Raw genomic sequence first — 26,762 nt, 5'->3', positions numbered from 1 at the left:
AAGGCAAAAGAGGAGGAGGAAATCGGAACGAATACTGTGAATATCATAGGGTCTGAGGACATTCCACCAATGAATGTTTCGATTTAAAAAGCATCATAGAAAAATTAGTAAGATAAGGAAAACTAAATCGGTACCTGGCCACCCGAGATGATGAGCAAAGAAAAAGACGAAGGGATGAAGATGTCGGACGAGCTGAGTGATCACCTCGTACGCCAGAAAGACATGTCCACATGATACACGGAGGATTTACAGGAGGAGGAATCTCCAAGTCATCCCGCGAAAGATATCTCAAAGAAGTATATCATGTCGAAGGGAAGGAGGAAGCACCCGACATCCCTGCAATCACATTCACCAAAGAAGACGCATCAGGTGTCATCTCAGGACACGACGATCCCATGGTCATCACCATCATGCTGGAGAACGCCAATCTCCACCGCACATTAATAGACCAAGGGAGCTCCACCGACATCTTATTCAAAATTGCCTTCGACAAGCTCGGCTTAGAAGAAAAGGAGCTTAGAGCATACCCGAATAGCATGTTCGGACTGGGCGATACCCCAGTACAACCACTGGGATACCTGTCACTACATACAACCTTCGGAAAAGGGAACCAATCCAGAACACTCAAGATAGACTACATCGTGGTCGGCGTGAGTTCAGCCTACAATGCCCTAATATGTCGGACAACACTAAATCAACTCGGCGCAATTGTCTCAACTCCGCATCTATGCATGAAATTCCCAACTACAGAAGGGATAGCTACAATAAAAGCAGATCAAAAGATGGCACGCCGCTGTTATAACGAAAGTCTAAAACTTAGAGGCAGACGAGAAGAGTTCCATACAATTAAGCTTGGTGGAGTTCAGAGACGAGAATAACTCCGTCCACAGCCCGAAGGAGAGGTAGAGAAAGTTCAGATCGGAGACACCTCGGACAAAACAACTAATATTGGCACGATCCTGAAAGAAAACGCAAAAGAATTACTAGTACAGTTCTTATGAGATAATGTCGATCTCTTCGCATGGAAAGATGCAGACATGCCAGGCATAGACCCCAAGCTAATGAGTCACAAGTTGGCGGTCTATCCAGGATCTCGGCCGGTACAGTAGAGACGAAGAAAACTTGGGCCAGAACGATCCCAAGCTGTGGAAGAACAGGTACAAGCACTACTGGAGGCAGGATTCATAAGAGAAGTCAAGTACCCACTATGGCTAGCTAACGCCGTCTTAGTGAAAAAATCAAATGGGAAATGGCGAATGTGCACCGACTACACCGATCTCAACAAAGCCTGCCCAAAAGATCCTTACCCACTCCCAAGTATCGACGCTCTGGTAGATGCTTCATCCAGATATAGATACCTCTCGTTTATGGATGCATATTACGGATACAACCAAATCCCCATGTATCCACCAGATCAAGCAAAGACCTCGTTTTCAACACCAAAAGCAAATTACTGCTACATAGTGATGCCTTTCGGTCTCAAGAATGCAGGAGCTACGTATCAAAGGCTAATGAATAAAGTCTTTTCAGATCATATCGGAAAAATCATGGAAGTCTACGTGGATGACATGTTAATAAAGACACAAAGCGAAGAGACATTACTGACCGACCTGGCTCAGGTGTTCAACACTATAAGGAAGCATGACATACGACTCAATCCCGCAAAATGCACCTTTGCAGTAGAAGCGGGCAAATTCTTAGGTTTCATGCTCACACAAAGAGGAATTGAAGCAAACTCGGAAAATGCCAGGCCATACTCAACATGAAGAGCTTGACTTGTGTCAGAGAGGTACAACAACTCAACGGGAGATTAGCAGCCTTATCCAGATTCTTAGCGGGATTAGCGATAAGATCCCTCCCCTTCTATGCCACTTTAAGGAAAGGAAAGAAGTTCGAATGGACAATGGAATGCGAGCAAGCCTTCCAGGATTTCAAAAATTTTCTGGGACGACCACCTATCCTAACTCGACCACGAGAGGAAGAACCACTCGTATTATACCTTGCAGTAGGAAGTCAAGCAGTAGCCTCAGCGCTGGTTCGAGAGAATGACAAAGGGCAACAACCTGTATACTTCATTAGTAAAGCGCTGCAGGGATCCGAGCTGAACTACCAAAAAATAGAAAAGTTCGCCTACACTCTCATACTGACATCTCGACGACTTCGCCCATACTTCTTGGCTGACACCATTAAGGTTCGGACTGACCAGTCCATAAAAGGGATACTGCAGAAAATAGATCTAGCAGGCAGAATTTTACAATGGGCAGTCGAGTTATCAGAGTTCGACCTCCAATATAAAGTTCGGACCGCCATCAAATCACAATACTTGGCCGACTTCATCGCAGAATTCACAGATACCCTAGAAACCCCTACAAAATTGAATCTCTACGTGGACGGGTCTTCAAATAAGACTGGAAGCGGCGCAGGTGTGATAATAGAAAGCAACCAATAAACCCAAGTTGAGCTATCCCTCAAATTTGGGTTCCCGGCCTCAAACAACCAAGCGGAATATGAAGCGTTACTAGTTGGTTTGAAGCTGGCTAAGGAGGTGGGAGCTCAAAAACTCAACATCTTCAGTGATTCACAAGCAGTCACCTCACAAATAACAGGGAGCTACCAAGCCAAAGATCCCACCATGAAAAAGTATTTGGATAAAACCAAGGAACAGCTCGAACAACTCGGGGAATATAAGATCTGCCACATACCCCGCGAACAAAATGCCCGAGCTGATGCACTCTCAAAACTAGCCAGCACCAAACCAGGGGACAACAATAGAAGCCTCATCCAGGAAATGCTGCAGAATCCATCAATCTTAGAAGAGGAAAAAGTCCTAGCCATAACAAGTCAGGATCAAGGATGGATGACCCCCATAATTAATTACCTCAAAACAGAAACACTCCCCACAAATGAGAAGGATGCAAAGAGGTTAAAACGGGAGGCTCAGTACTACACCATCATAAAACAACACCCTATATAAAAGAGGGATTTCAATACCACTACTAAAATGTGTGCCGACCTCCAACACAAGGGAAGTTTTAGAGGAAGTACACAGTGGCATTTGTGGTAATCATCTCGGGGCACAAGCTCTCACTAAAAAGGTAATTCGGGCGGGATTTTACTGGCCAACTCTACAAAAAGAAGCTACAGAGTTTGTAAGGACATGCCCACCATGCCAAAAACATGCCAACTTTCACATCGCCCTGCCAGAAGAGCTCATCAGCGTAACCTCACCTTGGCCATTTGCAAAATGGGGACTTGATCTCCTCGGACCTTTCCTCCAGGGATCAGGACAAGTCAAATTCCTTATAGTAGGGGTAGACTATTTCACAAAGTGGATCGAGGCAGAGCCCCTAGCCAACGCTACTGCTCAAAGAAGTCGGAAATTCCTATATAGGAACATTGTCACAAGGTTCGGGGTTCCATATTCCGTTACCACGGACAATGGCACCCAATTCACAGATGCAGGCTTCAGAATGTTAGTAGCCGATCTGAACATAAAACACCAGTTCACCTCCGTCGAACATCCTCAAGCCAATGGACAGGGCAAAGCTACCAACAAAGTCTTATTGGCTGGGTTGAAATGGAGACTGCAAGCTGCAAAGGGAGCTTCGGCCGAAGAACTTCCACAAGTCCTATGGGCGTATCGAACAACGCCACATTCCACCACAAACGAATCACCATTTCGACTAGCATACGGAGTGCAGGCAATGATCCCAGTAGAGGTCGAGAAGGGTCGCCTAGAGTAGTCCACTACAATGAAGAAGTCAATTCTCAACTTTAAAGAGAAGAGCTCGACCTACTTCCGGAAATCCAAGAAAGTGCCCGGATCAGGGAAGAAGCGCTAAAGCGATGAATGGCTTCGAGATATAATCAAAGGGTAGTGCCAAGAGGTTTCGCTGAGAATGATCTCGTCCTAATCCGAAATGACATTGGAACAACTCGACCCGGAGAAGGAAAGCTGGCAGCAAACTGGAAAGGACCCTACCGAGTAATAGAAGTACTTGGAAAGGGCTACTACAGACTGTCCGAACTCGATAGACGAAAGCTTCCTAGATCATGGCACGCCTGCAACCTAAGAAGGTACTACAGCTAGAGAAGGTAAAAGATCTCGGATGCACTCTTTTTCCTAAAAAGGTTTTTTAATGAGGCACCATGTCGAGATTCAGAAATTATCCAATTTAAAGGGATGAAAAACTCCCGCTTGTATATATTTTCACTTGCTTTTAAATAAAATATATTTTTAGATATTCTACAAATTCTCAAGACGCATTAATCTGAAGCATTCATCGTCCGATTATAAAGCAACAGATCGGCAGAAAGTGAAAAACAGATTCACTGCACGATCACGATAAAGACCAATAGAGATGAAAATGCGATTCATCTAAAGGTCGAACAAACAAAGATAGAAACCACCTTCTACAAATCGGCAAAGATGAACACAGAATAATGCAAGAAGTTATCGAAAGTGATTCGGAAAAAGAACCTGACGAGGTCTTATGGATTGCTAAATAATAACTTAAAGACTGGCCGACGTTAAGAAGTCGGACCGAGTCAACCCAAGTTATCAGCAAATCCCTGGAAAGAGGTCTGGCCAACCCTATAAAAGAGAAATTGCTATAACTTAGAAGAGATCGACCTAACGAAGTGGGTCTCCTACAAAAAATAAGTTATATAAGTAATCCCTGAAAGAGACCTGACAAAGGTCCAAGAAAGAGGATTACAAAATAACTTAGAAGAGATCGACCTAACGAAGTCGGTCTCCTACAAAAATAAGTTATATAAGTAATCCCTGAAAGAGACCTGACGAAGGTCCAAGAAAGAGGATTACAAAATAACTTAGAAGAGATCGACCTAACGAAATCGGTCTCCTACAAAAATAAGTTATAAAAGTAAACCCTGAAAGAGACCTGACGAAGGTCCAAGAAAGAGGATTACAAAATAACTTAGAAGAGATCGACCTAACAAAGTCGGTCTCCTACAAAAATAAGTCTGGTCCAAGAAAGAGGATTACAAAATAACTTAGAAGAGATCGACATAAAGAAGTCGGTCTCCTACAACAGACAAGTTATAAAAGTAATCCCTGAAAGAGACCTGACAAAGGTCCAAGAAAGAGGATTACAAAAATAAATTAGAAGAGGACGACATGAAGAAGTTGACCTCCTACAAACAAGTTATATAAGTAATCCCTGAAAGAGACCCAACAAAGGTCCAAGAAAGGGGATTACAAAAATAACTTGGAAGAGGACAACATGAAGAAGTTGACCTCCTACAAACAAGTTATATAAGTAGTCCCTGAAAGAGACCTGACAAAGGTCCAAGAAAGAGGATTACAAAAATAACTTGGAAGAGGACAACATGAAGAAGTCGACCTCCTACAAACAAGTTATATAAGTAGTCCCTGAAAGAGACCTGACAAAGGTCCAAAAAAGAGGACTACAAAAATAACTTGGAAAAGGACGACGTAAAGAAATCTGTTATGGATAAATACGAATTGGATCCACGCATCTACGACCTCCAAGTACAAAGCAGTTCAAAGAGGCCGAGCAGCAAGACTGCAGTATTTTAAAAACCCAGAAAGGTGCCAAGACAAGTGTAAACAAGCATGCCATAGAATACAATATTATAAAGCTTCAGGGTCAAGCCCAAAAGCTTGAAAGCTACTTGTTTTTTAAAAAACAAAAGTTGCTAAACAAGCAACCAAAGGGAGTACCAGCAGTCAGCAAAGTATTCAACTATACAAAATAAAGAGTTTTAAATCCCACAAGCCGGGACAACTACGCAAATATCCAAAGAAAACTCAGCTAAAGATTTGAAGACTTTTTAACAGCATCAGTCTGGGGTAAAGGAGGGCGAGCCTGGAGAGGAACAGCATCCACGGTACCATCATCCCAGTTCAAGATCTGACAGTCCGGATCAGAAACAGAATGACCAACCTCAACCGGAGGAACTGTAGAAGCGGACACCTTGGCAGGGGGTGGATCAAAATCATCATCATCTTGGTCGTCGGGGACAATCTTACCATCCCTCACAACATTGTCCAAGCTAAAGAGAATAAGGTCAACTTCAGGAGCAAGAACTTGAACTTGCTCTTTTAAATTATCATAGGCAGCATTCACGCTGCCGACGAGGTGACCTTGGAGCTCGGAATAATCAGCTCGGGCATTCTCCAACTCCTCCCTCAGACGCACCACCTCCCGATAAGATGTAACGTAACTGTCCTTATGCCTCAATGTCGTGTCCTCAGCCAACCGCACAGAAGCCGCCAGAGCAAGGGAACTCGCCTTTTCGTTCTCCAGATCCTTCTCCAACTTGGCTACCTTTACCTCAAGCTCTTCCTTCAGGCCCTTCATCCAGTCGAACTCCTATTTAGCCTCCTCCATAAATTCTTTGGTGGCATGGAGAAGAAGATTCTGAGCAGTTCGGTACAGAGCAGCCCCCATATATGCCATTTTAACACTGTTTTGGGTCATAAAATCCAGATGGCGAAGGATTGATACATCATCCATGGGGAGGGCACCGTAGGGACTGATTTGCTGATCTACGAACTCGATTGCATTAAAATCAGGGGCGTCAAGATTAAAGTCCTCAATTGTTTTTTGTTTCTTGTTGGGAGGAGCACCAGAAGTAGTGGCAGAAATCTGTGGAGGATCAGTCAGACAAACTCGAGGAGTGGGGATCACCTTCCTTGGCACAGGAGAACTCGGCACGAGCGGCTTCACTGGAACTTGAGAAGATCCCTCTCCGGCCGCCTTGGCCGAGATGTTTTGAGCAGCAGCAGTGATGAGCGGATAATTTATACGCTTTTTGGCATTGTTTTTAGTATGTTTTTAGTAGGATCTAGTTACTTTTAGGGATATTTTCATTAGTTTTTATGTTAAATTCACATTTCTGGACTTTACTATAAAACCAGAGTTGAACGCCCAAACTGGCACAAAAACTGGCGTTCAACTCCAAGAAGGACCTCTACACGTGCAACACTCAAGCCCAGCCCAAGCACACACCAAGTGGGCCCCGGAAGTGGATTTATGCATCAATTACTTACTCATGTAAACCCTAGTAGCTAGTTTATTATAAATAGGACATTTTACTAATCTTTGGAACCATCTTTGAATATTTTGATCATCTTTGGATGCCTGGTTCTTAGATCAGAGGGGCTGGCCATTCGGCCATGCCTGGACCTTTCACTTATGTATTTTTAACAGTAGAGTTTCTACACTCCATAGATTAAGGTGTGGAGCTCTGCTGTTCCTCAAAGATTAATTCAAAGTACTTCTGTTTTATATTCAATTCATCTTATTTCGCTTTTAAGATATCCATTCGCACCCAAGAACGTGATGAAGGTGATGATTATGTGTGACGCTCATCACCATTCTCCCCTATGAACACGTGCTTGACAAACACTTCCGTTCTACATGAAATAAGCTAGAATGAATATCTCTTAGATCTCTTAACCGGAATCTTCGTGGCGTAAGCTAGAATGATGGCGGCATTCAAGAGAATCTGGAAAGTCTAAACCTTGTCTGTGGTATTCCGAGTAGGATTCAATGATTGAATGACTGTGACGAGCTCCAAACTCGCGAGTGCTGGGCGTTAGTGACAGACGCAAAAGGAGGGTGAATCCTATTCCAGCATGATCGAGAACCGACAGATGATTAGCCGTGCTGTGACAGAGCATGTGAGCATATTTTTCACTAAGAGGAGGGGATGTAGCCACTGACAACGGTGATTCCCTTGCATAAAGCCAGCCATGGAAAAGAGTAAGACTGATTGGATGAAGATAGCAGGAAAGCAGAGGTTCAGAGGAACGAAAAGCATCTCCATTCGCTTATCTGAAATTCCTACCAATGATTTACATAAGTACCTCTATCCCTATTCTATTAATTATTATTCGAAAATACCATTATCAATTTATATCTGCCTGACTGAGATTTGCAAGGTGACCATAGCTTGCTTCATACCAACAATCTCCGTGGGATTCGACCCTTACTCACGTAAGGTATTACTTGGACGACCCAGTGCACTTGCTGGTCAGTTACACGGAGTTGTGAACCATGGTCTTGGCATCATGTTTTTGGCGCCATTTCCAGGGAAAGAAAGAGCAATGAATTTTACATAATTAAAGTGCAATCACGATTCCGCGTACCAAGTTTTTGGCACCGTTGCCGGGGATTGTTTGAGCCTGGACATCACAATTTCGTGCACCATGTTTTTGGCGCCGTTGCCGGGGATTGTTCGAGTTTGGACAACTGACGGTTCATCTTGTTGCTTAGATTAGGTAATTTTCTTTTTATTTTATTTTCAAAAAAAAAATTTTTCAAAAATATTTCTAAAATTTTCTCATCTGTTTTCGAAAAAAAATAAAAATGTTTTCAAAAATTTTATTCAAAATTTTTAAGAATGAATTCTAGTGTTTCATGAAGCATGTTGAAGCCTGGCTGGCTGTAAAGCCATGTCTAATTCCTTTGGGAATGAGTATGTCAGGCGTGTCATGTCTGAATTACATGCTGAAGCTTGGCTGGCCATTGGCCATGTCTAGTGTTTTGGACCGGAGCTTTCATTGAAAGCTTGGCTGGCTAGTGAGCCATGTCTAATTCCTGGACTGAAGCTTTAGATTAAGAATGCAAGATTCCTGGAATTCATGTTAAAAATTTTGGAATCCTTATTTTTTCTTTTTCATATAATTTTCGAAAAAAATCCAAAAAAATTAGAAAATCATAAAAAGCAAAAATATTTTTGTGTTTCTTGTTTGAGTCTTGAGTCATGTTATAAGTTTGGTGTCAATTGCATATGCATCTAGCATTTTTTTCGAAAATTCATGCATTCATAGTGTTCTTCATGATCTTCAAGTTGTTCTTGGTAAGTCTTCTTGTTTGATCTTGATGATTTTTTGTTTTGTGTCTTTTCATGTTTATCATATGCATTCTTGAATTCTTAGTGTCTAAGCATTAAAGAATTCTAAGTTTGGTGTCTTGCATGTTTTCTTTGCATTAAAAATTTTTCAAAATTGTGTCTATGATGTTCATCTTGACATTCATAGTGTTCTTGGTGTTCATCTTGACATTCATAGCATTCTTGCATGCATCACATGTTTTGATCTAAAAATTTCATGCATTGCATCTTTTTAGTGTTTTTCTCTCTCATCATAAAAATTTCAAAAATCAAAAAAATATCTTTCCCATTTTCTCTCATCAAATTCGAAAATTTGGATTGACTTTTTCAAAAATTTTTAAAATCAAGTTGTTTCTTATGAGTCAAATCAAATTTTCAATTTGAAAATCTTATCTTTTTCAAAATCTTTTTCAAAAATCAAATCTTTTTCAAAATTCTTAGTTATTTTCAAAAATTCCAAAAATATTTTTCAAAAATCTTTTCCTTATTTTTATATCATAATTTTCGAAAATAACATAATCAATTAATGTTTTGATTCAAAAATTTGAAGTTTGTTACTTGCTTGTTAAGAAAGATTCAAACTTTAAGTTCTAGAATCATATCTTGTGATTTCTTATGAATCAAGTCATTAATTGAGATTTTAAAAATCAAATCTTTTTCAAAAACTAATTTCTATCATATCTTTTCAAAAATATCTTCTTATCTTACCTTTTTCAAAAATTTGATTTCAAATTATCTTTTCTAACTTCCTAACTTCTTATCTTTTCAAAATTTGTTTCAACTAACTAACTAACTTTTTGTTTGTTTCTTAACTTTTTCAAAATCACCTAACTAACTCTCTCTCTCTAATTTTCGAAAATATCTTCCCTCTTTTTCAAAAATTTCTTTTTAATTAACTAATTATTCTTATTTTTATTTTTGATCTTAACAAATTTTCGAAAAAATACTAACATTTTTCAAAAACCATTTTCGAAAATCACTAACTCTTTTTCAAAAATATTTTTCGAAAATTCTTCCTCTCCCATCTTATTCTATTTATTCATTCATTTACTAAAATCTCACATCATATCTCAACCATCCTCACAGTTGTGTTTCTTCCATTACATTACATTATTTGTCTCCCCCTCTTCTTCTACTCACACAGGGATCCCTATACTGTGGTATAAAGGATCTCTATTATTATTATTATTTTTCTGTGCCCTCTTCTTTGTCATATGAGCAAGAGCAAGGATAAGAACATTCTTGTGGAAGCAGATCCAGAACCTGAAAGGACTCTGAAAAGGAAACTAAGAGAAGCTAAAATACAACAATCCAGAGATAACCTTTCAGAAATTTTCGAACAGGAAGAGGAGATGGCAGCCGAAAATAATAATAATGTAAGGAAGATGCTTGGTGACTTTACTGCACCTAATTCCAATTTACATGGAAGAAGCATCTCCATTCCTGCCATTGGAGCAAACAACTTTGAGCTGAAACCTCAATTAGTTTCTCTGATGCAGCAGAACTGCAAGTTTCATGGACTTCCATCTGAAGATCCTTTTCAGTTCTTAACTGAATTCTTGCAGATATGTGATACTGTTAAGACTAATGGAGAAGATCCTGAAGTCTACAGGCTCATGCTTTTCCCTTTTGCTGTAAGAGACAGAGCTAGATTATGGTTGGATTCTCAACCCAAAGACAGCCTGAACTCTTGGGATAAGCTGGTCACGGCTTTCTTAGCCAAGTACTTTCCTCCTCAAAAGCTGAGCAAGCTTAGAGCTGATGTTCAAACCTTCAGACAGAAAGAAGGTGAATCCCTCTATGAAGCTTGGGAAAGATACAAACAGTTGACCAAAAAGTGTCCTTCTGACATGCTTTCAGAATGGACCATCCTGGATATATTCTATGATGGTTTATCTGAGCTATCAAAGATGTCACTGGACACTTCTGCAGGTGGATCCATTCACCTAAAGAAAACGCTTGCAGAAGCTCAAGAACTCATTGACATGGTTGCTAATAACCAGTTCATGTACACTTCTGAAAGGAATCTTGTGAGTAATGGGACGCCTATGAAGAAGGGAGTTCTTGAAGTTGATACTCTGAATGCCATATTGGCTCAGAACAAAATATTGACTCAGCGGGTCAATATGATCTCTCAGAGTCTGAATGGAATGCAAACTGCATCCAACAGTACTCAAGAGGCTTCTTATGAAGAAGAAGCTTATGATCCTGAGAACCCTGCAATAGCAGAGGTGAATTACTTAGGTGAACCTTATGGAAACACCTATAACTCATCATGGAGAAATCATCCAAATTTCTCATGGAAGGATCAAAAGCCTCAACAAGGCTTTAATAATGGTGGAAGAAATAGGTTTAACAATAATAAATCTTTTCCATCATCCACTCAGCAACAGACAGAGAACTCTGAACAAAATGCTTCTAATTTAGCAAATCTAGTCTCTGATCTATCCAAGGCCACTATGAGCTTCATGAATGAAACAAGGTCTTCCATTAGAAATTTGGAAGCACAAGTGGGCCAGCTGAGTAAAAAGATCACTGAAATCCCTCCCAGTACTCTCCCAAGCAATACAGAAGAGAATCCAAAAGGAGAGTGTAAGGCCATTAACATAAGCGAAATGGCCGAACCCAATGAGGGAGAGGAGGACGTGAATCCCAAGGAGGAAGACCTCCTGGGACGTCCAGTGATCAATAAGGAGCTTCCCTCTGAGGAACCAAAGGACTCTGAGGCTCATCTAGAGACCATAGAGATTCCATTGAACCTCCTTATATCCTTCATGAGCTCTGATGAGTATTCCTCTTCTGAAGAGAATGAGGATGTTACTGAAGAGCAAACTGCCAAGTTTCTTGGTGCAATCATGAAACTGAATGCCAAATTATTTGGCATTGATACTTGGGAAGTTGAACCTCCCTTGTTCATCAATGAACTAAGTGATCTGGATCAACTGACATTGCCTCAGAAGAGACAGGATCCTCAAAAGTTCATAATACCCTGTACCATAGGCACCATGATCTTTAAGGCTCTATGTGACCTTGGTTCAGGAATAAACCTCATGCCCCTCTCTGTAATAGAGAAACTGGGAATCTATGGGGTGCAAGCAGCTAAAATCTCATTAGAGATGGCAGACAGTTCAATAAAACAGGCTTATGGACAAGTAGAGGACGTGTTAGTAAAGGTTGAAGGCCTTCACATCCCTGCTGATTTCATAGTCCTGGATACTGGAAAGGAAGAGGATGAATCCATCATCCTAGGAAGACCTTTCCTGGCCACAGCAAGAGCTGTGATTGATGTTGACAGAGGTGAAATAGTCCTTCAATGGAATGAGAACTCCCTTGTGTTTAAAACTCAAGGATCTCCCTCTGCAACCATGGAGAGGAAGCAGAAAAAGCTTCTCTCAAAGCAGAGTCAACCAGAGCCCCCACAGTCAAACTCTAAGTTTGGTGTTGGGAGGCCACAACCAAACTCTAAGTTTGGTGTTGAACTCCCATATCCAAACTCTAAGTTTGGTGTTGGAGAGTCTCAATAAAGCTCTGCACATCTGTGAGGCTCCATGAGAGCTCACTGTCAAGCTATTGACATTAAAGAAGCGCTTGTTGGGAGGCAACCCAATTTTTATTTATCTAACTATATTTTCCTTAGTTATATGTCTTTGTAGGTTCATGATCATGTGGAGTCACAAAATAAATATAAAAATTGAAAACGGAATCAAAAACAGCAGAAGAAAAATCACACCTTGGAGGAGCATCTGTCTGGCGTTCAGCGCCAGAACAGAGCATGGTTCTGGCGCTTAACGCCCAAAATGGGCAGCTTCTGGGTGCTGAATGCCAGAACAGGCATGGTTCTGGCGTTCAACGCCAGAATTGGCACACAAATGGGCGTTGAACGCCCAAAATGGCCACCAACCTGGCGCTGAACGCCCAGAGTTGGGTGCAAAGGCATTTTTACATGCCTAATGGGTGCAGGGATGTAAATCCTTGAACACCTCAGGATCTGTGGACCCCACAGGATCCCCACCTACCTCCATTCACTTTTTCTCACCACTTTCTTTCACACAATCCCATAAACACTCTTCCCCAAAAACCCTTCACCAATCACCTCAAACTCTCTTCCCCATCACCTCTTCACCACTCACATCCATCCACTCTTCCCCATAAACCTACCTTATAAACTCCACCTACCTTCAAAAATTCAAAACCAATTCCCCACCCAAACCCACCCATATGGCCGAAACCTTCCCCTCTCCCTTCCCTATATAAAGACCTCCATTCTTCATCAAATTCACACAACACATCCCTCCACACTCCCCTTGGCCGAAACCACATCTCCTTCTCCCTCTCCTCTATTTCTTCTTCTTCTTCATCTATTCTTTCTTTTCACTACAAGAAAAATACCCATTCAGCCACACTTTTTTTAAACTACATTTGAAAAGCGTAGCCTATTCTATGAATAGGCTACGCTTTTCTCCGTGTTGCCTTTTTATAAGAGAAAAGAATACACAATTGCAGCATCATTTAAAAAGTGTAGCCTTAGGTATTATAGAAATCACTTATAAAGCGTAGCCATAGGTTAATATCTATAGGTTCACTTTTCATATCAAAGAGGACGCTTTTAGAGGGTAGCCTATTTGTTAAATTTTGGGTGCATTTTAAAAGCGATGCCTAATGTATCTAGAGTAAAAAATTTGACACTTAGTGAAATTTTTTCCTCTTTTTCCTTAAAGCAAACTCATCACACTTAGTAAAATTTTTGTGATTCAATTCCCTCCAAATGTCACTCAATCACCTTCATCCCCTTTCGTAAACCCTCAGTCTCACTTTTTCCTGAAAGCTCACTCATCACCTTCATCGCGAAGTAGAAGCCCTGGCCATCGTTGCCCTGCTCACCATCGTTGCCCTGCTCACCATCAGTCTCACTTTTTCCTGAAAGCCCTGCTCACCATCGTTGCCCCCCACTCACTCTCTTCGCTCTCGGCATTGACCCTCTCACTCTCGCTCTCGCCACTGACCCTCTCACTACAAGAAGAAACCCTCTCAGTCTCGCCATTGACCGTCATCGCCCCCCACTCACCACTCACCCGCACTCACCACTGTCCACATTGCTGCACTACTGACCGTCGCTCCTCTTCGCCATCTTGCACTGATCGTCGCTGCGCTGCCCTTACCATCGTCGCTGCGCCGCTCTCACCATCGTCATCTCCGTGCTTCTCATCATCGTCTTCTCCGTGCTCACGTCATTGAATAGGTATGTATTGATTTCTATTTGGTTCTGAAATTTCAGAGACTTAGGGTTCCGATTTTAGGGGTTTTAATTTGGGAGTTTTAATCTGTGAAATATGGGTTTGTGAACTGTAATTTGATAACATGCATGCTGTTGTTGATGAAGATGTGTAGTATTTTAGGGTTTGTGCACTGTGATTTAATATACATCTTGTCTATTTTCTCTTCTTTCCTTGTTTTGCAGCCTGGTTTATCTTGACATTCTCATGCCACCATTAATAGAGAAACAGTAGCAACTTCCAATTTTTTTTGCAGCCTGGTTTATCTGGTTTTGTAATTTTTTTTTAGGATTTGTTGTTCTGATATTTGGGGTTTTACAATCTTGTGTAATTTCTGCTTCTTACTATGTTAGAGTTTGCTTTTTTATTTTGCATTTTGCTTTATTATTTTGCATCTTGCTTTGTTAGGGTTTGTAGTTGTTATTAGTGTTATTCTCTCATTGGAAACTAAGTACCAGCAGGTTTGGCAAGTGAGACTATAACCGATGACAGGGATACAACATATGAAGAGGATATCAACTCTACTGGGACCAAGAAAAGTGATTCAAAAAGGTACAAGTTGTCTTACAAGCTTGCTGAGCAAAATCGATTTTCTGGTCCTTTCTATATCAAGTTAGTTTCTTCCAAATATTGAATTAACCTCAATGTAAAGTGTCAGCCGGACACTGAAAAGTTTCACATGCTGTTGGAAAATTTAGAATCATATATTAATTCTATTCAAATTACAGGTTAAAATGACGTTAGAACTTCTGTGAAAAAATGAGGTTCGACTCTGTTCCTATATTAATGATATTCAAGGTCAGGGATATGGAAAGAAAGCAGGTCACTCAATGTTCTTTCTTGAGAATATTTTTGTTCCACCAATCAAATTCTGCCCTCCCACTAAAGGAGGTGATATGGTAAGTGTGAATAATAAATAAAGACTGTTAACGAGTTGTACTATTTCTCTATCTTCTTTGTTTGTACTCCATGTTCTTGCTTCTACTATGGAGTGTGGAATATTTCCAAAGTTTGTCAATGCAAGGTATAGGTTTAGGGAAGTACTCTGAATTTGAAATTGTTGTGGGATATAAATGTAGGAAAAATGTACTTATGAAATTGTTAGCAGATATATATAAATTGGAAAATGAAGGATTTTTGTTAGAAAATTCTATCATGACTCACGCGGGCCATTCTTAGGAAAGCAAGCCAGCAGGATGTAAAGGTAATGTGAAGGGAGGATATAAGGATGAAATGCAAATCCAGTTTCTTTCTTGGTTTATCACAAGAACACACTTACCCTTTCAATTTAGCTAATCTCATTTAATGGGATAAAGCTTGTAAATTGCTGGCATTCAAAGTATAACTACTCCTTTTTAGTCCTTTCATTGTTTTGTGAATACTTGACTATCTTTTTTATTCTACATTCACCTTATTGACTTGGACTTGGGCAATTGTGTTTGTAGGTATCAGAGCATGCTCATACTGTTTTGTTGAGTAAGATTCTGCAGTCTAACATAAGATTAGGGGATGCCCATCTAAACAAGAAGGATCCCTCGATGGTTTTAGCCAGGTGGGTGGAACTTCAGCAATCTGTAAATGTGCTCTTTACCAATAACACTTCTGGTGAGAATTTATGCTGTTTTGTTTTGTTTTGGTTTCTTTTTTTAGTTGTAACATGCAGACCTGGGTGTAGTTGGGTAATATATTTTATAAATATTTTTAGATTCTTGTTTGATTCTTGTTGCCCCCATTCTTCCAAAAAACGGGATAGAATTTCAGCACAAGGCAAAAAATAGACTTATGGTAATTCACGCTTTGTGATAAGTGGTTTCGTGACGATACATTTGCATAGCCACTAGTTCATAATGCAGAAAAATTAATTGGCTTGATGCATCATCATTTGCTGCTTTTATGGAAAGGAAACTTTATGCTATTAGATTATGCTTTCTCTCCCAATTTAAATTTCCAGTCAGTTTTCCTGCTAATATGCTACTTTTGCTTCTTGACATTGCAGGAAAAACAGAATATGTTTATGCTCGTGTGAAGCTTTCAAGATATTCTTTAGAGGTTTTTCTATTCATTATCCTTAAAAAATCTTGCCGTCTATGTTTGTTTAATGTTTTTTTTTTCCGAGGATGCAAGTTCCATGGTTAATATAATATATCAAATATTTATGTGGCTTTTTCCTTAAACCTACAGGTAGCTTTGATTCTAGACCACATATATAATTCCATATAGTAACACATATTTAACAAAATAATTTCAAAATGATTTAGAGTCAACTGAACTTTTCAAACAAATTGAAGCAAAATGCCCAAGAAATTCAACCCTTAAGATCCGGACCACAGAGCCAGGACACACAACATAAAATACCAAAAAATGTGTTTCCTCATTTACATAAGGAAATGCATCAGAACAAGGGAAGAACAAGTGTCATACAATTTCTGAGTAAGCACTAGACATTACACATATGTGAGGGGAAATAATCTTGTGTAGTTTATTAGGGAACTTGTCTTTATTGTTAAGTGTTAATACAATTGTGTACTGCAGTTTAAATAAAAGACTTGATGTTAGGGGGAGCATTAGATTTGTATAAGGTTTATAAAGAAGTATCATTATTCATAGAATGAGCGAGGACTAAAAAACTCAAAAAAGGAAAATTTCAGGCTATAATTCCCTTGAGATATACACAAGGATATGTTCAGACCATTGGCTCATGTATTCATCTATGATTTATTTGTGTTTATTACTTTATTACACTTTGTAAGAAAATGTCATTGCTGATTATTAATTATACTCTTGTTAGGTTCTGTCTGAAGATTTGCCTGCTACTATTTCTAAAATATCATTTCCAAAGACGATGAAATGGAATTCCCAGGTATGTGGGATTTGAGGCAGATGAAGAACCAGAAATCTCCCAAATACGATCTTCCGTTGAACAAGATATTTAAAGAACAAGATTTTTTTCTCTTCTATCAGAAGGTTAATAATTTTTATTAGAAGATACTTATGTAGGATACAATATTTTGGTTTTTTATAGTTTATTAGTAGTAAATTCTAAGTGGTCTAATGTATATTTTGATATGGGTATGTTTAATTTAGTGTGAGATGTATGAATACTCATTTATGATCATCCCAATATTTTTAGTTCATTATAAATATATTTTGTTAAAAGATAATTTTTATTATTTAAAGAATATTGTATGGTATTATTATGTATTTATTTTTATTTTATAATTTTTGACTAATTTAATTAAAAAAAATAGGATTATATAATCATATTACTAAATATTAGGTTTTAGAAAAAAAATTATTAGAATATATATATAGAAAATAAAAAAAAAAACAATGAGGGACCTAAGGCTACACTTATATACAGTAGCTATAGTATACAAAAAAAAAAGAGGGATCTAAGGCTACGCTTATAAAAAGTAGCTATGGTATACAATGTCGCTACGCTTTACAAGTGATGCAGTAGTGTTGAAAAGCGTAGCCTATTCTGGAAAAATGAAAGCTGAAAAGCATAGCCTTTGATCCTGGACAACATCACTTGAAAAGCGTAGCCTATTCCCAAATGCCAAAAGCGTAGCCCTTGGTGCAGAAAAGCGTAGCCTTTGAGAATAGGCAACGGCCGAATAGGAATCACCCCAAAAAGCGTAGCCGTAGACCAAAAAGCGTAGCCGTAGCCTAAGGCATCATTTTTTTTCACTTTTGGCTACACTTTTCAAGTGTACCTGAATGGGTGTTTTTCTTGTAGTGTTTATTGCTCGAGGGCGAGCAAAATTCTAAGTTTGGTGTGGTAAAAGCATAAGCTTTTTGTTTTTCTATTACCATTGATGGCACCTAAGACCGGAGAATCCTCTAGAAAGGGGAAAGGGAAGACAAAAGCTTCCACATCCGAGTCATGGGAGATGGAAAGGTTCATCTCCAAAGCCCATCAAGACCACTTCTATGATGTTGTGGCCAAGAAGAAGGTGATCCCTGAGGTCCCTTTCAAACTCAAAAGAAATGAGTATCCGGAGATCCGACATGAAATTCAAAGAAGAGGTTGGGAAGTTCTAACAAATCCCATCCAACAAGTCGGCATCCTAATGGTTCAAGAGTTCTATGCCAATGCATGGATCACCAAGAACCATGATCAAAGTAAGAACCCGGATCCAAAGAACTATGTTACAATGGTTCGGGGGAAATACTTAGATTTTAGTCTGGAAAATGTGAGGTTGGCGTTCAACTTGCCAAACATGGAAGAGAACGCACGCCCCTACACAAGGAGAGTCAACTTTGATCAAAGGTTGGACCAAGTCCTTATGGACATATGTGTAGAAGGAGCTCAATGGAAGATTGACTCCAAAGGCAAGCCGGTTCAACTAATAAGATTGGACCTCAAGCCTATAGCTAGAGGATGGTTGGAGTTCATTCAATGCTCAATCATTCCCACTAGCAACTGGTCTGAAGTTACTATAGACCGGGCCATCATGATCCATAGCATCATAATTGGAGAAGAGGTGGAAGTTCATGAGATTATACCTCAAGAACTCTACAAGGTGGCTGACAAGTCCTCCACCATGGCAAGGTTAGCCTTTCCTCACCTCATTTGCCACCTATGCAATTCGGCTGGGATTGACATAGAGGGAGATATCCTCATCAAAAAGGACAAGCCCATCACTAAGAAAAAGATGGAGCAAGCAAGAGAGCCCACTCATGGAGCTCAAGAGGCGTATGAAGCTCATCACCATGAGATCCCGAAAATGCCTCAAATGCACTTTCCTCCACAAAACTATTGGGAGCAAATCAACACCTCCCTAGGAGAATTGAGTTCCAATATGGGACAACTAAGGGTGGAACATCAAGAGCACTCCATCATGCTTCATGAAATAAGAGAAGATCAAAAAGCAATGAGGGAGGAGCAACAAAGACAAGGAAGAGACATAGAAGAGCTCAAGGACATCATTGGTTCCTCAAGAAGGAAACGCCACCATCACTAAGGTGGATTCATTCCTTGTTCTTGTTTCTTCTGTTTTTCGTTTCTATGTTATGTGCTTATCTATGTTTGTGTCTTCATTACATGATCATTAGTAGTTAGTAACTGTGTCTTAAAGTTATAAATGTCCTATGAATCCATCACCTCTCTTAAATGAAAAATGTTTTAATTCAAAAGAACAAGAAGTACATGAGTTTCAAATTTATCCTTGAACTTAGCTTAATTATATTGATGTGGTGACAATGCTTCTTGTTTTCTGAATGTATGCTTGAACAGTGCATATGTCTTTTGAAGTTGTTGTTTAAGAATGTTAAATATGTTGGCTCTTGAAAGAATGATGACTAGGAGACATGTTATTTGATAATCTGAAAAATCATAAAAATGATTCTTGAAGCAAGAAAAAGCAGCAAAGAACAAAGCTTGCAGAAAAAAAAAAGGCGAAAAAAATAAAAAAAATAGAAAGAGAAAGAAAAAGCAAGCAGAAAAAGCCAATAACCCTTAAAACCAAAAGGCAAGGGAAATAAAAAGGATCCCAAGGCTTTGAGCATCAGTGGATAGGAGGGCCTAAAGGAATAAAATCCTGGTCTAAGCGACTAAACCAGGCTATCCCTAACCATGTGCTTGTGGCGTGTAGGTGTTAAGTGAAAACTTGAGACTGAGCGGTTAAAGTCAAGGTCCAAAGCAAAAAAAGAGTGTGCTTAAGAACCCTGGACACCTCTAATTGGGGACTTTAGCAAAGCTGAGTCACAATCTGAAAAGGTTCACCCAATTATGTGTCTGTGGCATTTATGTATCCGGTGGTAATACTGGAAAACAAAGTGCTTAGGGCCACGGCCAAGACTCATAAAAAAGCTGTGTTCAAGAATCATCATACTGAATTAGGAGAATCAATAACACTATCTGAACTCTGAGTTCCTATAGATACCAATCATTCTGAACCTCAATGGATAAAGTAAGATGCCAAAACTATTCAAGAGGCAAAAAGCTATAAGTCCCGCTCATATGATTGAAGCTATGTTTTATTGATAGTTTGGAATTTATAGTATATTCTCTTCTTTTTATCCTATATGATTTTCAGTTGCTTGGGGACAAGCAACAATTTAAGTTTGGTGTTGTGATGAGCGGATAATTTATACGCTTTTTGGCATTGTTTTTAGTATGTTTTTAGTAGGATCTAGTTAGTTTTAGGGATGTTTTCATTAGTTTTTATGTTAAATTCACATTTCTGGACTTTACTATGAGTTTGTGTGTTTTTCTGTGATTTCAGGTATTTTCTGGCTGAAATTGAGGGACTTGAGCAGAAATCAGATTCAGAGGTTGAAGAAGGACTGCTGATGCTGTTGGATTCTGACCTCCCTGCACTCAAAGTGGATTTTCTGGAGCTACAGAACTTGAAATGGCGCGCTTCTAATTGCGTTGGAAAGTAGACATCCAGGGCTTTCCAGCAATATATAATAGTCTATACTTTGGCCAAGAATAGACGACGTAAACTGGCGTTCAACGCCAGCTTTCTGCCCAAATCTGGCGCCCAGCGCCAGAAAAGGAGCCAAAACCAGAGTTGAACGCCCAAACTGGCACAAAAACTGGCGTTCAACTCCAAGAAGGACCTCTACACGTGCAACACTCAAGTCCAGCCCAAGCACACACCAAGTGGGCCCCGGAAGTGGATTTATGCATCAATTACTTACTCATGTAAACCCTAGTAGCTAGTTTATTATAAATAGGACATTTTACTAATCTTTGGAACCATCTTTGAATCTTTTGATCATCTTTGGATGCCTGGTTCTTAGATCAGAGGGGCTGGCCATTCGGCCATGCCTGGACCTTTCACTTATGTATTTTTAACAGTAGAGTTTCTATACTCCATAGATTAAGGTGTGGAGCTCTGCTGTTCCTCAAAAATTAATGCAAAGTACTTCTGTTTTCTATTCAATTCATCTTATTTCGCTTTTAAGATATCCATTCGCACCCAAGAACGTGATGAAGGTGATGATTATGTGTGACGCTCATCACCATTCTCCCCTATGAACACGTGCCTGACAAACACTTCCGTTCTACATGAAATAAGCTAGAATGAATATCTCTTAGATCTCTTAACCGGAATCTTCGTGGCGTAAGCTAGAATGATGGCGGCATTCAAGAGAATCCGGAAAGTCTAAACCTTGTCTGTGGTATTCCGAGTAGGATTCAATGATTGAATGACTGTGACGAGCTTCAAACTCGCGAGTGCTGGGCGTTAGTGACAGACGCAAAAGGAGGGTGAATCCTATTCCAGCATGATCGAGAACCGACAGATGATTAGCCGTGTTGTGACAGAGCATGTGAGCATATTTTTCACTGAGAGGAGGGGATGTAGCCACTAACAACGGTGATGCCCTTGCATAAAGCCAGCCATGGAAAGGAGTAAGACTGATTGGATGAAGATAGCAGGAAAGCAGAGGTTCAGAGGAACGAAAAGCATCTCCATTCGCTTATCTGAAATTCCTACCAATGATTTACATAAGTACCTCTATCCCTATTCTATTAATTATTATTCGAAAACACCATTATCAATTTATATCTGCCTGACTAAGATTTGCAAGGTGACCATAGCTTGCTTCATACCAACAATCTCCGTGGGATTCGACCCTTACTCACGTAAGGTATTACTTGGACGACCCAGTGCAGTTGCTGGTCAGTTACACGGAGTTGTGAACCATGGTCTTGGCATCATGTTTTTGGCGCCATTTCCAGGGAAAGAAAGAGCAATAAATTTTACATAATTAAAGTGTAATCACGATTCCGCGTACCAAGCAGCCTTCTTTGCCTTCTTGTAGGCCTTCATGGAATCATTGTTTTTCGACATCTCTAAAAATACAGAATCAACCATAATGACGAGTTACAACATAGGAGAAGAAAAACTAAGAAACAAGTCAGACAGTACCCAAAGCAGTTCGAACCAAAGATGGATCACTCAAAAATCTTTTTGTATCTAGATGGGGTGGTTCCCCCCACAAATCTTCAAGAACAACTACAAAGGCCCGCTCAACCTCATCAAGTATCTCCCGTGTATAGTGAGACACTCTCACATTCTTTTGCCACTCTAGAGGGAAAGCAGGCTCGTCATTCACATTAAGAAAAAAGGGGCGGACCCCCTCAACAGCACGGACTCGGAAGAAATAATTCTTAAAATCTTTAAAAGACTCATCATACATGGCAAAAACTTTATGCCCCTGGGCCGACCTGAACGAAACCCAGGAAGCTTTCTTTTTGGAGGAACCTCCAGGCTTGGCAGATACAAAAAGATAGAGGAAAAGAGTTTGAGAAGGTGTTATACCTAACTCTTGGCAAAGCAGTTAAAATATCTTGATAAAACCCCAGGAATTCGGATGAATCTGGGATGGAGCAATGTTACATGACCACAACAAGTCGGTCTCGAAAGCAGTAAAAGGAAAAGTAACATTCAACTGGCTGAAGAAATATTCATAGACATAGAAGAAGGGACGCTCCCCCTTGACCGAAGTAGGAAAACAAGCCCTCTCATCAGAGTCAGGAGCTACAAGCTCATAATCCCTCTCCCGAGCACTGTTACCACAAATCCTATGACGTTTCCTCAGCTCTACACAAAATTCAGCATCCACAAAAGAGACACACATTAGGACAAGGGAGTCCAGCCAATCAGACATCCCCTCGGGAACTTTGGAAGACATCTCTACAACGTTATTACAAGAAGACATGAGGCCAACTAATCCTACAAAAAGAAAATAAGATTGGATCACTAAAAAATATCTCAGAGGAAGGGCAAAGCAACTTAACTAATATGATACAGACAGAAAAGGAAAACCCCCCAAGACTCAAACCAAAGTCCTGGGGCATCCTTTTGAGGCAGTGGCAAAGCAAGGTTTCAGGAAAAATCTACAGCTTACATCCCGGCATCTCCCAAACAAGAAAAGAAGATTTCAAGTAGACAAACATTTTGAAAAAAGGAAGTAAAAACACAAAAAAGTACAAAAAGTCATCAAAGCCACTATCTTTTTACAAAAAGCTTCGACAACACCAAACATGCCAAGCAGAGAATCATCAAAGACACAGCCTTTTCTCCAGAATCAAACAAAAACCATCATCGAAAGCACAAGCAGAAACGGTGATAACATGCAAAAGCCCTAAAAGCATCAAGCAACAAGAAAGACAAAAAAATTCATACAAAAGATGAAGAAACTCCAGATCACGCAACAATCAGGCGCAGTAAAAGCAGAAAGATCCAAACTTTCTCCAAGAAAAATCAAACTCAGACATAAAAAATGATAGAGGAGGAAAAATCGAACCTGGAAAATAGAAGGAAACCTCGAAAGAAAGCTGAAGAGCAAGAAGCGACAGAGCCACCCCTCGAACGAAAATAATTCGCCGGAAAAAAATGGAGGGAGAAATCCAGAATCACTCCTTTTCCACAAAAAGCGGTAGTAGAGCAGGCGTCACAGGAAGAAACTGTGAAACTCTAGGGAAAAACAGAAAACGAGAGAGTAAAGGGAGAAGTTACGAAAAGGAACGAAGAAGAGAAACCGTTTCTATTGGCAAAGTTCAAAATAAAAACCAAGGGAAAGGGGGCATTTGAAGCCAGTTAATGAGGGTATTAAACCCTCCCTCGTTCCCAAAGCACCGATATAAAAGCGCGTGCTTTTAAAGAAAAACATTCCACATTCAAAAAGGCTCTACAAAGAAAGGAATCGACAAAATGCTTGAGTTCGGCTTCACTAGAGAAGGACCGAAGTCAAGGACTCGACCTCAACAAAAAGACCGAGCTCAAGCAGGGGCACTGTTCATATCCTGGGTCGAGCTATCCGACCTGGGATGATTGGCGACAAAGCGACCGACCTCTTCAGGTCAGGCTACCCGACCTCTTCTCAAAGAGGTCGGCCAAATCGACAGAAAAGCCCAATAAACGGCCCAAATAGAGGAACACGACCCAAATCCAAAGGCAGTCCAAGCCTATAGAGATAAAGGCGGTTCCCTTGAAGATAAGCTGACTTCACCCAAAATAAGATAAGATAAGATAAGATAACTAACTTATCTTATCAGAAAGGTCAGCCCACATCATTATAAATACACTCGAGCACCCAGGTATAACTCATACTCTGATTCTACTAAAAACCTGCTTAATACCCTTGCTAACTTAAGCATCGGAGTCCCTTGCAGGTACCCCCACCCTTCGGTGACAGAGGATCAGTAGAGCTATCAGTCCAACAAGTCGGACGCACCCGCTCCGGCCGCCATCCGCCAACTGGACACGTCAACTCCGACCAGTACAGAAGATCTCATCCGAGATCGACCTACAGTTTCAGGTAACCCTCAGAACATCTTTGTAAAGCTTGGCATTTTCGAAAGCAGTGAGTCTGAATTCCTCTAGCTCATTCAGCTGGAGCAATCTTTTTTCTCCAGCTAATTTGGCATCAAAGTTTAGGAATCTGGTTGCCCAGTAGGCCTTATGCTCCGGTTCCATGGGCAGATGACAGGCCTTACCATACACAAGCTGGTATGGAGAGGTCTCTATAGGAGTCTTGAATGCTATTCTATAAGCCCACAGAGCATCATCCAAGCTTCTTGCCCAATCCTTTCTACGAGTACTTACAGTCCGTTCCAGGATTCTTTTTAGTTCTCTATTAGAGACTTCAGCTTGCCCATTTGTCTGTGGATGATATGGAGTTGCCACCTTGTGGCTAATTCCATATCGGACCATAGCAGAGTAGAGCTATTTATTGCAGAAGTGAGTGCCCCATCACTGATTAGTGCTCTAGGGACACCAAACCTGCTGAAGATATGTTTCTGGAGGAACTTCAGCACTGTCTTAGTATCATTAGTGGGTGTTGCAATTGCCTCTACCTATTTTGATACATATTCTACTGCCACCAGAATATATGTGTTTGAGTATGATGGTGGGAAAGGCTCCATGAAGTCAATACCCCATACATCAAATAACTCAATCTCCAAGATTCCCTGTTAAGGCATGGCGTAACCATGAGGCAGATTACCAGCCCTCTGGCAACTGTCACAGTTATGTACAAACTCTCGGGAATCTCTATAGAGGGTAGGCCAGTAGAAGCCACATTGGAGGACCTTGGTGGCTGTTCGCTCACCTCCGAAATGGCCTCCATATTGTGACCCATGGCAATGCCATAAGATCTTCTGTGCTTCTTCTCTAGGCACACACCTATGGATTATTTCGTCTGCACATCTCTTAAAGAGATAGGGTTCATCCCACAAGTAGTACTTTGCATCAGTAATTAATTTTTTCTTTTGTTGCCTGCTGTACTCCTTGGGTATGAATCTTACAGCTTTATAGTTAGCAATGTCTGCAAACCATGGTGTTTCCTGAATGGCAAATAGTTGCTTATCCGGAAAGGTTTCAGAGATCTCAATAGAGGGAAAGGACGTCCCTTCTACTGGCTCTATCCGGGACAGATGATCAGTCTCTTGGTTCTCTGTCCCTTTTCTGTCTCTTATTTCTATATCAAACTCTTGCAGAAGCAACACCCATCTTATGAGCCTGTGTTTTGAATCCTGCTTTGTGAGTAGATATTTAAGAGCAGCATGGTCAGTGTACACAATCACTTTTGATCCTACTAAGTATGATCTGAACTTGTCAATGGCATAAACAACTGCAAGTAATTATTTTTCTGTGGTTGTGTAATTTTTCTGGGCATTATTTAAAACACGGCTAGCATAATAAATGACATGCAGAAGCTTGTTATGCCGCTTTCCCAGTACTGCACCAATGGCATGATCACTGGCATCACACATTAGTTCAAATGGTAATGTCCAGTCTGGTGCAGAAATAACTGGTGCTGTGACTAGCTTAGCTTTTAGGGTTTCAAATGCATGTAGGCACTCTATGTCAAACACAAATGGCATGTCAGTAGCTAGTAGGTTGCTCAGAAATTTTGCAATTTTTGAAAAATCCTTTATAAACCTCCTATAGAATCCTGCATGCCCCAAAAAGCTTCTGATTGCCTTAACATTGGCAGGTGGTGGTAATTTTTCAATTACCTCTACCTTAGCTCGATCCACCTCTATTCCCTTGTTCGAAATCTTGTGCCCAAGGACAATCCCTTCAGTCACCATAAAGTGACTTTTTTCCCAGTTTAAAATCAGGTTAGTTTCTTGGCATCTTTTCAGAATCAGTGTCAGGTGATCAAGACAGGAGCTGAAGGAGTCTCCATATACTGAGAAGTCATCCATGAAGACTTCCAAAACTTTTCCACCATATCAGAGAAAATAGAGAGCATGCATCTCTGAAAGGTTGCAGGTGCATTACACAGCCCAAATGGCATCCTTCTGTAGGCAAATACTCCAGATGGGCATGTGAATGCTGTTTTCTCTTGATCTTGGGGATCTATCGCAATTTGGTTGTAGCCTGAATAGCCATCCAAAAAGCAGTAATAATCATGACCTGCTAGTCTTTCTAGCATCTGGTCTATGAATGGTAAAGGAAAATGATCCTTTCTGGTGGCTGTATTGAGCCTTCTGTAGTCAATACACATGCGCCACCCTGTAACTATTCTTGTAGGAACCAGTTCATTTTTTTATTATGAACCACTGTCATGCCTCCCTTTTTGGGGACAACTTGGACAGGGCTCACCCAGGGGCTATCAGAAATAGGATAAATA

General features: G+C 40.3%; 1 protein-coding gene and 1 non-coding gene across 2 annotated transcripts; one reads left to right on the top strand and one right to left on the bottom strand.

The window, feature by feature from the left end:
* Window positions 1-10,634: 10,634 nt before the first annotated feature.
* Window positions 10,635-10,742, bottom strand: LOC148555504 (small nucleolar RNA R71). Its single transcript, XR_015887303.1, has one exon. It is a non-coding gene; the product is annotated as a small nucleolar RNA R71 (small nucleolar RNA).
* A 4,247-nt stretch (window positions 10,743-14,989) lies between these two features.
* LOC107648757 (DNA-directed RNA polymerase I subunit 1-like) lies at window positions 14,990-17,034 on the top strand. Its single transcript, XM_016352583.3, has 4 exons — window positions 14,990-15,058; window positions 15,605-15,764; window positions 16,156-16,208; window positions 16,948-17,034. The coding sequence occupies exons 1-4, from the start codon at window positions 14,990-14,992 to the stop codon at window positions 17,032-17,034; spliced, it is 369 nt and encodes a 122-aa protein (XP_016208069.1).
* Window positions 17,035-26,762: the final 9,728 nt, after the last annotated feature.

This window comes from Arachis ipaensis, chromosome B6, assembly GCF_059453495.1.
Source record: "Arachis ipaensis isolate K30076 ecotype BB chromosome B6, ASM5945349v1, whole genome shotgun sequence".
NCBI classification, from domain to species: Eukaryota; Viridiplantae; Streptophyta; class Magnoliopsida; order Fabales; family Fabaceae; genus Arachis; species Arachis ipaensis.
Note: the sequence above shows the minus strand (reverse complement) of the source record. Positions and strands in the feature narration are given on the sequence as shown.

Coding starts and splice junctions, on each gene's coding strand:
- LOC107648757 (XM_016352583.3), top strand. CDS start 14,990: ATGTTCTTTCTTGAGAATATTTTTGTTCCACCAATCAAATTCTGCCCT. Junction 15,059..15,604: donor CCACTAAAGGAGGTGATATG/GTAAGTGTGAAT, acceptor TTGTGTTTGTAG/GTATCAGAGCATGCTCATAC. Junction 15,765..16,155: donor CTTTACCAATAACACTTCTG/GTGAGAATTTAT, acceptor TTGACATTGCAG/GAAAAACAGAATATGTTTAT.